This window comes from Meleagris gallopavo, chromosome 11, assembly GCF_905368555.1.
Source record: "Meleagris gallopavo chromosome 11, MGAL_WU_HG_1.1, whole genome shotgun sequence".
In the NCBI taxonomy this organism is placed as follows: Eukaryota; Metazoa; Chordata; class Aves; order Galliformes; family Phasianidae; genus Meleagris; species Meleagris gallopavo.
The window spans coordinates 748754-762846 of record NC_139414.1 but is presented as its reverse complement, the minus strand read 5'-3'; the positions used below and the strand labels follow the sequence as shown (position 1 = coordinate 762846).

Below are 14093 nucleotides of genomic sequence, written 5' to 3'. Positions count from 1 at the left end.
CTTCTCCTGTGTGGGGAGCAAAGATTCACTAAGCTGCCGGTTGAGACCATGGTGCCTTGGAGAACTGAACCCTGGCATCTATCAGGGTTGTATTGGTTATATCAGTGTATCTCACTTTAAAGGCTGACATTGACTTTAAATGCTACTCACTGTTCTTACAGCTGTCAGTGAAGCTGCAAAGATTGGAATTTTCATCCACCTTCTTTATCTCAAGCTCCCCTCCCCTCCTGGTAGTTACAACTGTTACTGTTGTTACTACCACTGATCTGCCCACCTGTCCCTGTGTGGGTCACAGAGCAGCCAGGATACCAGGATCTGCCTGAGGACTGGATTCTGAGTGTCCAACAGCCTTTCCAGCTCTGGTGAGCAGATGTGGAAAGTCTCACATCTGTCTAACCAAAACAATAACACTCCGTGTGTCAGCCATACTCATTTAGATGAATTTTGTTAACTGAAGAGCAGAAGAGCTATAGTCTCTGTGAAGTTAAGGTGTTTTACTCGCCAGTAAATGGCAAAAACCATGGCAGTGCGTAATGTGCAAATTATCTTAAAGATCAATGTTATTCCTGTTCAAACTTCTTTCAGTGAGAGGAAGTATATAGAGGATTTAGGCAGTGTTTGACATTGTAACAAAAACGTGACTTCCTGTGTGAGTCAGTGGAGACACCTGCATTAACAGGTTAGCTCCATTTCTCTCCTGGACTTTTGAGCAGTGGGGAAATATTCCTGGGCCAGATTGCTCATCTGGAGGTTTACCTGCTTGCTGGTAAGGGGGCTGGCTCCAGGTACCATCAAAGCAGTTCTGGGGTGCACGACATAATGTTATTTGTTCCTATTCTACACTTACCATCATTGTGTATGGACTTTTGGATAGGTGCTTGTGAATTTGTTTCTTAATGGTGAAGGCTTTTGCCTTTGCTATTTCTAGATATTCCTTCTTCTTGCTTATTGTTGAATCATCTATGAGATGAGAAGGAACATTACTGCTTTCTTCCTTATGCAGCAAATAGATAATGCAGGTTCCAGTTCATCATCTTCTGGAGCTCCTGCAGCAAAGACATCTGGACAGCAACACCAAGTCTGTATAAACCAGACCCAGTCTGCTTCATCAGTAGCGAGCAAAGCTGCTACTTCTGCTGTTGTAAGTGTTGCTTCTCTGGTGACTGCATCAACGCCTGTGACTGGAAAAGCTGCAGTATCAGGTATTAAGCTCCATTTGTGCCTTGCCTTTATAAAATTAGAATTGAGTATAAGTTCTTTGGGTGTCTACAGTGTAAAAAGAAGTATGTAGAGGCATCTGCATTTGTGAATGGGTGAAACTAGAGCCACACTTTCTAAGCTGTATCTTGTCTTAGCCAAAGAGTTGGCATCCTAATAAAGTGCACTGACTGCATCTGATGCAAATAGCAGTGCAAGATGCCCATCAGTATTGGAGGCAAATTTTAGCTTTCATTCCAAATACTCTGTAGGTGGTGCCTTTCATGTGTTCAAGAATACAGTGTACCATGATGTTGAAACTGTCAGGTTATCAGAGATGCTGCAGTCTCAATTCAAGTTGTGAAAGTGAACCTCCACTGAAGCTGAAGGAGCTGCTTAAGCAGATCTTGGCTCTGAGGCTTTGCATCCATTCTGTTTGGGTTGGAAAGGAGAGAGTTTTTGATTAAGAGGGGAAGTGAATATTTTAAAGTAAAAAAAAAATCAGTTGAGTCCAATGAGGTAGATCTGAGCTGGAATGTGTCAAATTAATAAAGATGAGGCAATAAAGACGGACTGCCTGTATGTAGGGTGTTGTTTTCCTTTAGTTTTATTGTCTTGCAGTATCTTCTGCATTATGGAGAGCAAATATAGCAGGTTTAATTTGATCATCATGAGTTAAAATCAGAACATTTTATTTTACCTTCTGATTTACCTCCTGGAGTGTTCCTTCGAAGTTGCTTCTTACTGAAGGAGAAGAGTAGAAAAAATAGAAATAATAGAAAAAAGGGAGAGGCCCTTCACGTCACTTACTATGTGACAGTGTCTTTAAAACAGCCCTTCTCATTTCCTTTGTACACAGACTTCCAAAGTCATCCTTCTTTCATCACTCTGTGTTTTCCAAAGCTTGGGAATAAATAACGGAAGCTGCAATTCTGCAACAAGCAGTTGAACATTTTCCTTTTTCCAAACAAAGTAGAAAGGCTTTTTGTTGGAAATGTGCCATTTTAAATAGCTTTCAGATTAAGGCTGCTGTATAGGTCCAAGAGTGTATCATCTGGATTCCCATCTGTCAGAGGTAGAAGAAAAGGTTTTGCCAAAATGCGTAGCATTATAGATTTCATTCTAAAAACATAGGCTTGTATTTAAGTGAGTCTTACGTTGGACTGTAATGTGTAAAACTGAATTGGCAGTGCTAGGTTAACCCAGTGTTCAATGTCTCAACTATGTGTCTTTCAAAACCAAGGGATGTCTTCACCGTCCCTTGCACGTCTGCTAACTGGAATGCAGTTACACTTCTTAAGCAATAGTGAGATATTAAAAGGGGAATAGAAACTTTCTTGAAGCAATTTATGAGTATAAATTACTACTGTGAAATATGGTGTTCACAAATGTCTAAAATAGCAGCCTGTTAAATGCCCATAATCTGAATAGAAGTTTAATTAATCAGAACGTTAAATAAAATTGTACAGAAAATAGCTAGTTTACTAGTGGAAATGATGGATTTAGGCCCATACACAATATTAGTGTGGAGGAGAGAGCTAGGGAGCAGGAGCTGAGTGCTCTTCACTCGTTGCCCTATGGCACAGTCTGGAGCTGTGCTGGTTTCCACCAAGGTGATGGGATGCTGTTGATACCAGAATGTCCTGCCTGTTGTTTTAGCCCTGGCTAAAATCAGTGCTTTGTTCACTCCTCCCCTTGATATGCTTCATAGCTTGGTCAGCCATCCGTACAGATGTACTCAGTGCCCGTAGCAAAGACACGGGACACTCAGTTCAGGTATCTTCTTCATCAGGCCCTCTGCAGAGGCTTGGGTTCATCATTTCATGGAAGTGTGGTTGGTTGTGCTCCACTACCTGCAGCTGAACTGCAGAGGTGTGTGTGGCACTGGCAAAGCACAGCAAGGGGCTGAGTACAGCAGAGCTGTTGGTCGCTGGCTCACCGGGCACTTGAGCACAAGGAAAGGAGAGGAGAGCTGCAAGTCATGCTCAACTAATTTTGTCTTGTTCTGATAAGAGTGTTCAGCTCTGTGCTGAGCCTGCTTCGTTCGAAAAGTTTGTGTTACATCAGCATTTGTTTAAGATTCATTCAATAATGAGGAAACTGCCTTCACAAATATCGGTGCTGTGCAGCATATAAGGCAACCCAGCACTTCAGCAATCATCCATGTCAGCAGAAATTTGTCAGGCAGACAGTTCACTGAACTGTGGCTTATTAATTGAGTGCCATCCTAGTTCAGGCAGAAAGGGAGAGAAATAACTGGAGATAAGCAAAATGGTGTGTTTTATTTAACATTTTGTCTTCCATTCTTCTTACAGGGTTGCTAAAAATCCACTCAAATCAGTCTAGTCCACAGCAGGCTGTTCTGACAGTTCCCAGCCAGCTTAAACAGCTCGGTGTTAACACAGCTTCTGGAGGTGTTCAGACAATACTCATGCCTATGAACAAAGGTAAAGGGCAGAGGAGGATGACAGATGGTGTTTGAAAATCCCCTTTGACACAGAGTAGCTCTTGGTCACTGTTGGCCAAAGTGGTCCGAGGTTACAGATAGAAGAAAACGTAGCAAGGAGGCTCATCCCTAAAATTTGCATTGCAAATATTTTGTTGATTCTCAGTATGGTTTTTTGTCAGAGCTTCCTTTTTTTCTTCCTTTATTGTCCTAACTGTTTCCTGTTCCTCTCCAGTGATACAGTCACTTTCTACCAGCAAAGTTTCAGCTGTGACAGCTGTCACATCAGCAAGTATGGCTGTCTCTAGTCCCTCTGTGGCATCCATCACTAAAGGTAACACAGAGTTTCTCAGTAAGATAAGCAGTGGAAATGTTCACTGCTGCTTTGTGTGGGAGGCCTGGCTCTGAAAGCAGACCCTGTGACTGTGGTTTCTTGTATTTCTGTTGTTAGCAGGGTTTAAATGAAGTGTAAAATGGCATCTGGGGGCTGGGAAATTAACAGTTACTTCCTCCTTGACAAAACCCATAAATACATGGAGGAAAGATGATGATGTTCTGTAAGGCTACTGTGAGTGCAGTAAACATTCATTCTTTCAATCTGTCACTGCAGAAATGCACTGAGCAAACACGTTCTTTATTCTGAGGACAGCAGTGACTGTGATAGTGACTGTGCTCAAACTTACTGGAGAATGTAAACAGCAGTGCTATTTCTGCCTCGTGCCAATGCATTAGGCTGAGTGGACAGTCACATCCACACACCTGCACAACGTTCCAGCATCACGCATTGCCAGAGCTGAAAGTTCTCTTATTGCAGAACTGTTGTGTGTCCCATCCCAGGTGAATACCAGGCTGTCTGGCTGTTCTGAGCTGAACATCTCTCTTCTGCTGCTCCTGAGTTCTGTTGTAGATGTGAGAAAATTCACTGGTGCCACTTGAAAGTGCCACTTCTTGCTATAACCATTAGCAGATTTCTGTCAGCTACTTGCTTACCGGAAGACTGGCATACATCTGTAAGCAGTTCAGTCAGTCGTGTGCAAAACATCAATGACTTATTGTGCACATGCATGTATTCTAAAAGGGATGAGATATGAAAATGTTGAGATTTGGAGGGGGAGCTGGTCCTGCTGTGGTGGTTTTCTGTTAGCACAGCTGAAGGGTATATATTCTTCATGTGTAGCAAGTAGAATGCAAACAAGAAATGATGTTACTTAATGTAAGACATCTGGTATTATTGAGTCTCGCTCAACACATTTATTAAGCTGATGGCTGCTTTTGTCTTCTGAAACATGTTCTGTTTCTTTAAAGTTAAGATGGAGCCTGATTCAACGGGACAAAACTGTACTTCTGTGGGTACTCAGGAAGGGCAAGCAGCAGTGAAAACAGAAGAGAATTCAGAACTTGGGAACTACATTATCAAGTAATTGTTTGTCTGCATGGATTTCTGATCTTAGAAATTCCAGGGGAGATGGAGGTGTCCCTAGGAATTCATGCAGCATTGTTAGAAGCTTGACACTGACGTGAAATCTTCTGTCACGTGTGCTGTTTTATCGGTACTAATCCTGTTGGCCAGCATTTGTTTCAGAGAGTTGAAACAATTTCTTTGTTAGTGGATTTGTATTCAGGGCTTCTGGAAAGGGAAAAAAAAATACAATTAAAGATTTGCCGTTCTTATGGGGTTTGCTAAATCTCAAGCTGCTAAAACCTCTTTTATCATCCCCTGCTTATACAATTCCCATTGCTGTTCTGTGCTCTTACCGAGGTCAAACTGTGCCCGGTAAAATGCAGATTAACAAGGGAGCAGCTGAAATAAGTAGAACGGTCTCTCTTCTTGCTGCTCTAGTCTTGATAAGGTCATATATTTCTGTAATTACCCAGTATGCCAGCTGCCTTGGTTCAGAATTGGAATTAGATAAATATAATGGGACTATTTTGTTTCACTGATGAAATCCAATGCTGTATTCGTGGAAGTACTCCTGAGTGGTCTTTCAGTACAAAGCAGAATCCCATGCACTATCCCACATTCCTCATGGGACAGCTTGTACTAACAATAAGCTGCTGCTTATCCCTCAAAATACTGTTGCATCTTACGAGATGCAGGGATTTCTTCCAAGCCTGCCCAAAAAAGGCTGTCTTAAGTTTCTTCAGCTTGACAAATGAAGCTGCAGGTGTGGATGCTTAAGAAAGAGGAAGGGCTGCTTGGAATACCCTCTTCGAACATAAGTTTACCCTCACGTTAGTACTGTTCAATGCCTTGGGACCATGGACTTGCAGTGATTTTGGAACATTTTGCGTATGTTTCATTACTTCCAACAGCGTTCTTCATTGTGATTCTCTTTATCCCTTGCAGCATAGAATATTTGGAGAACACCCAGCAGCTTTTAACAGCCATAGTGAAGAAGGTTCCATTAATTGCTGAAAAAAGTAAGTGGTGGATGAGAAGGCTTTGCTTTTTATTTTCAGAGTTTTTTTTTTATTGCCAGGGTTTCAGAAATACTTTCAAATGTGGCAACAGCTCAAAATTCAACACTGGAATTTATTTATTTTATGTTTTTTCTTTGTTTTAACAGAAGGTGGTAGCTTACACTGAAACATTCAATGTTTATAACTGTATTCCTCTTCCTCACATACGTAACTGAAAAGCTCCTTCTTTCCTGGTAATTAATGCACTTTGAACAGTGTTCCTGGACCCCAGGTATGCAGACTCTCTCAAGATGAGTGCAGACAGCAAAGTAGAAGCAGGCAGTGCAATGTGGCTTTCATTACAGGGGATTTGAGCCCCATCCTTTTCTGTTTGCCATGAAGTGTTTTAAATGTTTTGTGTTTATTGTAAATTGTTGGCCAATAGATGTCTGTGTATTTTCCAGTGGAACACAGAGTCTGACCAATAAGACAGACTTACAGGTCTATACTGTTACATCTTGGGGGGAGTGGAGAAGAAGCTTAACCACATATAGCATAGCCACAGATATCTGTGTATCCTGACCAGAATTATGCTGTTTCTACATCCAGAGAACTGTGTGTGCTGCACACATCTGTGCTGGTCTCAGAGCAGCATTTGTAAGTTAGTCCTTGGTCCTGAAGCAGAGTCATGCTCCTTCTTGCCACTAAACAGCATCGAAAGTAGAACTTACTTTACTGAACTTAGTAAAACCTAATTCTGTTTTTGGTTTTGTGTTTTCTAGGTGAAGATGTAAGCTCTTATTGTGCCGGTTCAGTGGAACAGTATTACAGCTGGAATATTGGGAAGAGGAGGGCAGCCGAGGTAATCCTCTTCTCTGTTGTTTTGTAAGCAGTCATTAGTGAAACAAGAGGGATTTCTGAGTTACAGAACCTTCCTTACTGCTGGCTGCCCTTGTTTTCTGAAGCAATTTGTTGCGTTTGAAGTGGATGCACTCCTTACTGATCTTTGGGTAGTGCTCCAGTTTGTTGTTCAGAGCCTTCCTCAGGCAGAAGGGACTCTGAAGGTTATCTTCCAGTTAATTCAAAGTTAGATGTTTCTGAAATATTTTAAAAAACATAATTTTTGCAAATTTGCATGTATTGCTACTTTATCCTCATCATTCCTTCGTGGCACGTTATGGGCATGGGAGTTTTCGCCATGTAATTTGTCCACTTTTTTGTGAGACTGTGGCTGCTTTCCATCAGAAGAGAATCTGAGAATACTAGTACTGAAATGCTTTGTCACAAATTGTTCAACAGCAATAGATAGTTAATCTGGATCCGTCTGTATTCTGGCTGTTTCCTCCTGTTTTGTAGTAGTTTTATCCTTTTGCTGTGGACCTACAAGGAAGGTGGTAAAACTGGTAAGATCATGTGCTGTAGCAAACGTAAGTCAACAAAGTTAAACCAAAATTTTGGGAAGCATTGTTTGCTCTAGTGGATTGCTTTCATTATGCATCTTAAAATGTTATTTAGGAGAGGAGACAATTCAAGTCAAGGCAAGTATGTCTGGGCCCCCGTAAATGTATGTCACTCTTCCTTGTTTAGGTTGGATGAGGAAGAGTTTCAGTGACCTGCCCAGAACTGGCAAAGATTAGGATAGTCTCTTGCATTTGCTTTTGGTCTTTCTTTGTCACCCTTACTTTCGAGAAAATCATGTTTCAGGTCATAATCCAGCCATAAACGTTTCAGCTAGTATAAGTTTCCCCTTGGTTTGTCACAGTGGCAACGAGCAATGACTGTGAGAAAGATTCTGCAGGAAATCATAGAGAAGCACCCCAGGTTTCACAGCATTACACCCCTGAAGACAAAGCACGTGGTGCAGTGGTGTCGATGCCATGGCTACACTCCTCCTGACCCTGAGACCTTGCGAAACGATGAGGACTCCATTGAAGATGTGCTGACACAGATAGACAGCGAGCCAGGTGAGCATGCAGGCACAGAGAACTCCTTTTTGCCACAGGCACTGTTGGTGAAATCGGCCCAAGAATGGGTGTGCTCACCTACAGGCTGCCTTTTCAGGAGAAGAGATTTCTTACTTTGAGTTTGATTTGTTTTGTTGTTGTTGTTTTTGTTTTGTGTTTTTGGCTTTTTTTTTTTTTTTAAATTCACTCTGGAATAACATAAATTGGAGGTTGAAATGGCAAGCAAGTGTGTAAGTGAAGCTGTCCCTTCTGCCTACCAAACCTTATGTTCTGTAGAACCTCTTCTGGATTTCACTGTGTTTGGGTGCCCTTTGAGACCCAGTGTGCAGAAAAACATTAAGAGAGATAATTCCAGACCTGCAGTGTAATCATTTGCATGTTATTGGCAAGTGGCCTCTGTTCAAAGACTTGCTGTGCAAACTGTGTATTAGCTTCAGGTACAAAAGATTGTCTGACAGCAGCAGTGTGAAGCACAGGTGGGGGTTAGTCTAACTCCAGAAGTGTGGTGAATTGGCCTGTGTGAAGCTTCACATGGTGCTACTGCAGCCTGTATAGCTCTACAGGTATAGCACTAGAGTTCTGGGATCTCAGTACTCAGCTGTAGTCTGTGTTAAGCATACATCTGTGGTTTCGGCCATTCTCTCAGTGAAGCTTCCTTGTTTCACCTGTAATCCCTTTCTCAAAGCTCAGTGTTCTTAACCTTCTGTAATTTCATTGGGAATCTGTCTTCTAAATTATCTTCAAACAAAAATGCATATATATGACTGTACTTGTCACAGTGTAAAAAGTGATGTAGTGCTGTGTGGTGCCTACACTGTACAAATCCAGGTCTCTGAGCAGGTTGAGGAGCATCAGGCTGTCTGGACAGCTGTCAGAAAGCTTCTTTGAGAATGCTTCAGGGGTTGTCTTGTTAGAAGTGCAGCCTTCTTGATTGGTGTGGGGCAGATGAGAGGGAGCACCGAGAGCGTAATGAGGGCGTAATGAGAAAGTTCTCAATGGCATTTTGCTTTTTTGTTCATCCGTATGTTTGACAGGAATTACAAAAATAACTGTTAATTATCAGAATTTCTTATCATACTTTGCACGTGCATCTGTTTGTAAGCAGCTTTCCATAATATATCATTTGTCTAATTGATTGCTTCTTTTTCAGAATACCCTTCATCTTACAGCAGTGGTGAGGATCTGTGCCGAAAACTAGAGCAACTGCAGCAGTTTCTGAAACAAGAACCCGAGCATGAAGAGGAAGTAGATGTTCTCAACTTCAGTGAGCCTTTAAAAATAAACATTAAAAAAGAACAGGAGGAGAAACAAGAGGAGATGAAGTTCTATTTGGCTTCCTTGCCTGCATCAGAGTTTGTGAGAGACACAGCAGAGAAGGTAATAAGTGAATCCTAAAGCTAATAAGGACTGCTTAGTTGTGGCTTATTTTTTTTTTTTAATTAAATGAGATTATGATACTACTGGAAAGCAGTGGGGAGCCTGCTCACTTGGGCTTTAAATACCCTTTATCATAGATTGTTTCTGTTATATCATTGTCATCTGTTCTGTAGCAAAATGTGAGTTGTGTTATTTGATGTGCTCTCTTTTTTTCTTCTGTTTTATAGATAGGAATTTCCTTTCAGCCTGCTGAGGTACAAAGGAATGTTTATGCATCAGTCATAGAAGATATGATTTTAAAGGTAAGAAGTTACTTCACAATAAAACTTTCTATGACTGTGTTAACCCAGCAGTGTAGGAAGAAAAATGGACTGTCCAAAGTAATATGCAGAAGAGATGCAGAGTCTGATGTCAGTGTGTGTGCACATATAGAAAGATACGTAGCTGGACAAAGAGAATTGTGTATTTCTGTGTGTGTGTTTCCAGATTCCTAACTGATCTATTGACTTGGACACAAGATAGTGATTTGCAGATTCTGACCTCCAGTAAGATACTGGCTTCTCTTTAACTTTGGAATTATCTCCTTATTTGTCCTACCTTTCAGAACTGTAAGGGGAAAAATCTGCCAGCGTTATTTAAGACTTGAGTATTTTATAAGAGGATTAGCTGTTTTTTCCTAAATACTGTTGAGGTTTTTTTTGCCTGTGTTGTCTCTACTGGGAGACCACTGAATGCCTGAAGTCGGCAGCAATTCTCCCATGTATGAGAAGCCTGTCATACTCAATTTCAGAGAAACATTCTGTTCAAAGTTTTGGTAAAAAACAGTCTCTGGAGTTAGAGTTCTCAGGGTTGGGCTGAAGGCTAAAGCAGATTATTTTTAGAAGTGCTCTGTTGTATTTCAAGCCTAAGATGACTTTTGATGTTTATGCAGACTGTTGCTGATCAGCAGATTGGTTTTCTAAAAGCTCACTGATTCCGGGTTACCTCGTATGTATGTGTGTATGCACACTTCTACTCATACTGTTTCTTACTACAGTTGAAGTCAGTTATGGATATATCTGGGTTTAGACACAGCTTTAACCATCAGAATGCTCCAGTATAATTGTTGAGTTATACTTCAGCTTTTCTGCGTGAAAAATCCCAGAAACTTCTGCTTTGATCTTGAGACAGGCTCAGAAAAGCCAGTAGCCCAGATTAATGTTGCCTGAGCCAAGTATGCAGTGCATACAGTCGCTGTGTGTCTGCAGTCTGCAGTCCAGGGTGGGCAGTTCTTGTGTAAGTGTCCTGAAGCAAACCTGGTGGGCAAAGGGAAGAGCTAACAAGCAATGCTGAGTCCCAAGAGAAGATCTGTTGTCCGCCGTGTATGGAGCTTTGGTGTGTGAGTGGCCTTTGAAATGCAGACCAGATCTGGCATTCATCCGTCCTGCAGTGCACAGGTGCTCTGTGGGTGCAGAGAGAACCAGGCTGGGCAGTCGCAGTCATGAGCTGCGTGCAGCTATAGGCCTCTTTCTGTTGAATACCCAGTCCTTAGTGCTGTGCTAATGAAAGCCTCCTGGGTGTCCTGACCTGCTCCCTGCTGGCTTCAAGCAGGACTGAAGCGAGCCACATCTTTAGATGTTTGGTTATACTGATGCTCTAGCAAAAAGCATGTTGCTTTCTTCTTTGCCTAATGCTGTCGCCTAATGTTGCCTTTTGTCACAGGCCACTGAACAGCTGATGAGTGACATTCTGCGGCAGGCACTGGCAGTGGCATATCAGACAGCTCCTCACAACAGGTACAGCACTTGGGCCACTTAATGCCAGCACAAAACATGGAGCTGCGTGAGGAATTGGGTCAGATTTTGTATGGCTCAGACCACACGAGCGAGGGATTTCCATGCTGTGGGACTGTGTGTGTGCGTGAGCTGGGTTCTGGGAAGATGCAGGCCTTAGGAGGGGTTGGGTGTCATCAAGTTCATAGTGGCAAAGGAGTAGACATTAAAAACTGAGGCAGGATTCTCTGGTATTGCCACGCTCAGAGGCAGATAACTTGTTTTAGCTGAGCCATAATGGAAGGATCGTCCCCTATCCAGCTGAGGTTACCATGAACTTTCCCATGGTCTGCTAGGACTTTAACAACCCAGATACTGTTGATCTTGATGAAAAACACTCTAGAGTGTATTTCATGGATATGCTCTTCTATGGCTCAGATACTGAGTGATTTTTATGATAACCATTGGATTGCATTTGATTCATGTTTGGCAACATGGAATTAGAAGAATTAGGTCAGTGAGAAAGTGCTTAGTTTAACTATCACTGTATAGAATATAAAAACTTTATTAATATGTGCTTCAATATATATAATGTAAATTGGCACTTCATTTTACTGTGCCAGTGCCCAAGATGTTTCCCACAGCCACTTGGGAGTGGTTCTTCTGTGCCATGAGATTTTAATGTCTTGTTTTGGTCTGTTCCTCTGGCACCTGATTTTTTTTATCCTGTTTCTGATTTGCATTTTTTTCTTCCCCATTAGTAAATGTAGTGACTTGCTGCTTTATGTCTTTGTGTTACAAAAAAATTGTGATGCATTCCCTGCAGGACTCCTAGAGAGATCACAGTGATGAATATTCACAAAGCCATCTGTAATATTCCCTTTCTTGACTTCCTCACAAACAAACACATGAAGATACTAAATGAGGAACAATGAAACAGAGCAGCGAAGATGCTACAGGAAAGGTGAATTTATGACTGAAGCTGGGAAGACAAATCCAGTAGGACACTTGTATACATTTATAGCATCGGGCTACTATCTTTTACCTCCAATTAAAGATGCACCTTAATGCAACAAAATGATGCTCTGTTCCAAATCACATTGTTAAATGTCAGTGTTTACTTGGTGAGTGTATGTTCAGTGGCTGAACAAACATTGTCAGTTTGCATCAAGTTGCTAGCTATGAGAGGCTCCACGGTCCTGGGCCCTCTGACAAGAACTGTACTGATGAGATTAAACTTTTTTTTTTTTTCTTTACAAAAGAAATTATGCTTTTTGATGCATACTACGTGCCAGTTGGTTCCCCATGCAGTGGGCAGAACAGTTACTCTGTCACTTGGAATGTGAGAGAATTCCACGTCAGCTTTTAAAGGTGGGTCATTTGAGCAAGTGGATGGATTGGTTGCTCAGGGTTGAGGTGGGGGAGCAGAAGGCTGATGGTCCCACCAAGTTCTGCCAGTCCTCCCTGAGTATCGTGTGTGTGACTGGGAATACAGCTGGGTGGGCTTGTTGTCTGCTTATTCAGCTGGGTGCAACCTAAGCAGGTAACTCCCAGCCCCTTCAGAGCAGCTGTCCCATCTGACAGTTCTCAGTCTCCTCAGAGAGGAGGGTGGACTGGCACATGCTCAGTCAATATGAGTGAATCGTGGTCAGGCTTGGTAAGATGGGTACGGCTGCTTCTGCATGAGAAAGGTGAAGAGTGTGTACAGTATTCAGTGTCTGTGGGCTTGGATCGGCTGAAACCTTTGTTAGCCCAGCAAGTGCCTCCCCAGGCTGCTGTGAATTTTGGAAGGCATGTGCCCAGCTTGCCGTGCTGATCTGACGACATTCACTAAGAGCCAGCTTGGATTCTCAAGTGTCACTTTGACTGAAGTTCTGAATTCACAGAAGCCTGATGAGGTCAAAGAAATCAGAGGTTTATTGTTTATGGGGACCTCCTCTGATAGCCTGACTGCAAGGAAGTTCTGCTACTCGTGCTAGGACTTCTGTGTCTCAGGAATGTCACTGCTGCAGGAGATGTGTCTGCAGGCTGGCTTGTGACACCTTTCTCAAGGAAGCTTTGATGACAACACCCAGACTGCTCTCTCCCACTGCCAGCCCCTGGATGCTTGCTCATAGTGTGAGTAAGCCATTGCAAGTTGGTGGGACTCCTGTTGGACCATCATGCTCTCAGATGCGTGAGGCAGCATTGTCAGGTGGGTGGAGCGTGGGTCGAGCAGCCGGAGACTCCAGTGCTCTGATCTATGCTGGGTCTGCTGCGTGGCCTTTGATTTAATCACTCCGTGCCTCAGTTTCCCCATCTCTGAGCATGGGGAGCAGGATAACCTACCTCACAGGGATGTACTGAGGCTTCTTGCTCCTGTTGGTGCTGTGCTTTGACAGCACAAAACCTTTTATAAACATTAAACTGCAATTATCTTCTCTGGCCTGAAGTGGGAATAAATCTTCAAAATGTTACCTTTTGGTGCTTTTTTGGGGCTGGAAGATGTGGTAATGCCAGCTGTATGCAGGATCTGTGGAAGATGGGTGGTGATCTCAGGCTGCCAAGGAGAGCTGACAGCTGGGTGCAGTTCTTGATCTGCAGAAGGTGCTGTGTACCTCAGAAGAGATGCTGTTGTTTCCTCCAACGCGGATAAAGCCAAGGTCTGCAGACAGGCCCCTTCCTAGTTCATGAGAGCCGATGGGGCAGCTGAGTCTGCTTGAATGCAAGTGGCAGAGCCTGGCCTTTGAATCTAGGAAACTGACGGATGAAATCCAAAGAGCGTTCAAAGAAGGATTTGGGTTCCCTGGAAATGTTATTTTTGGATGCTCTGGATTCAGCGGACAATCCTGGCTTGTTGGGGTGAGCCCAGCACAGGAAGTGCACAGCTTAGCCCTTGGTGTTGGTTTTTGCAGGGATCAGTGCGAAGGGGCTGAGCGGTTGTGATTATGTCTGAGCTGTGCAGGGGGGAGTGCGGGG

General features: G+C 42.8%; 1 protein-coding gene across 8 annotated transcripts in view; it reads left to right on the top strand.

Annotated features, from left to right (window-relative positions):
* Window positions 1-12400, top strand: part of YEATS2 (YEATS domain containing 2) — a 41584-nt gene extending 29184 nt beyond the window's left edge. For 5 of the 8 annotated variants that reach the window (XM_085233314.1, XM_085233312.1, XM_085233309.1 and 2 more), the window contains 11 exons: window positions 1004-1202; window positions 3513-3644; window positions 3879-3977; window positions 4949-5060; window positions 5991-6064; window positions 6826-6905; window positions 7806-8007; window positions 9158-9384; window positions 9612-9686; window positions 11086-11159; window positions 11962-12400. In XM_085233314.1, the coding sequence (XP_085089440.1) occupies window positions 1004-1202; window positions 3513-3644; window positions 3879-3977; window positions 4949-5060; window positions 5991-6064; window positions 6826-6905; window positions 7806-8007; window positions 9158-9384; window positions 9612-9686; window positions 11086-11159; window positions 11962-12070 (1383 nt within the window). In that variant the 3' untranslated portion in view covers window positions 12071-12400. The remainder of the gene's footprint in view (window positions 1-1003; window positions 1203-3512; window positions 3645-3878; window positions 3978-4948; window positions 5061-5990; window positions 6065-6825; window positions 6906-7805; window positions 8008-9157; window positions 9385-9611; window positions 9687-11085; window positions 11160-11961) is intronic. The other 3 variants (XM_085233311.1, XM_085233310.1, XM_085233313.1) reach the window with 3 other exon arrangements.
* Window positions 12401-14093: the final 1693 nt, after the last annotated feature.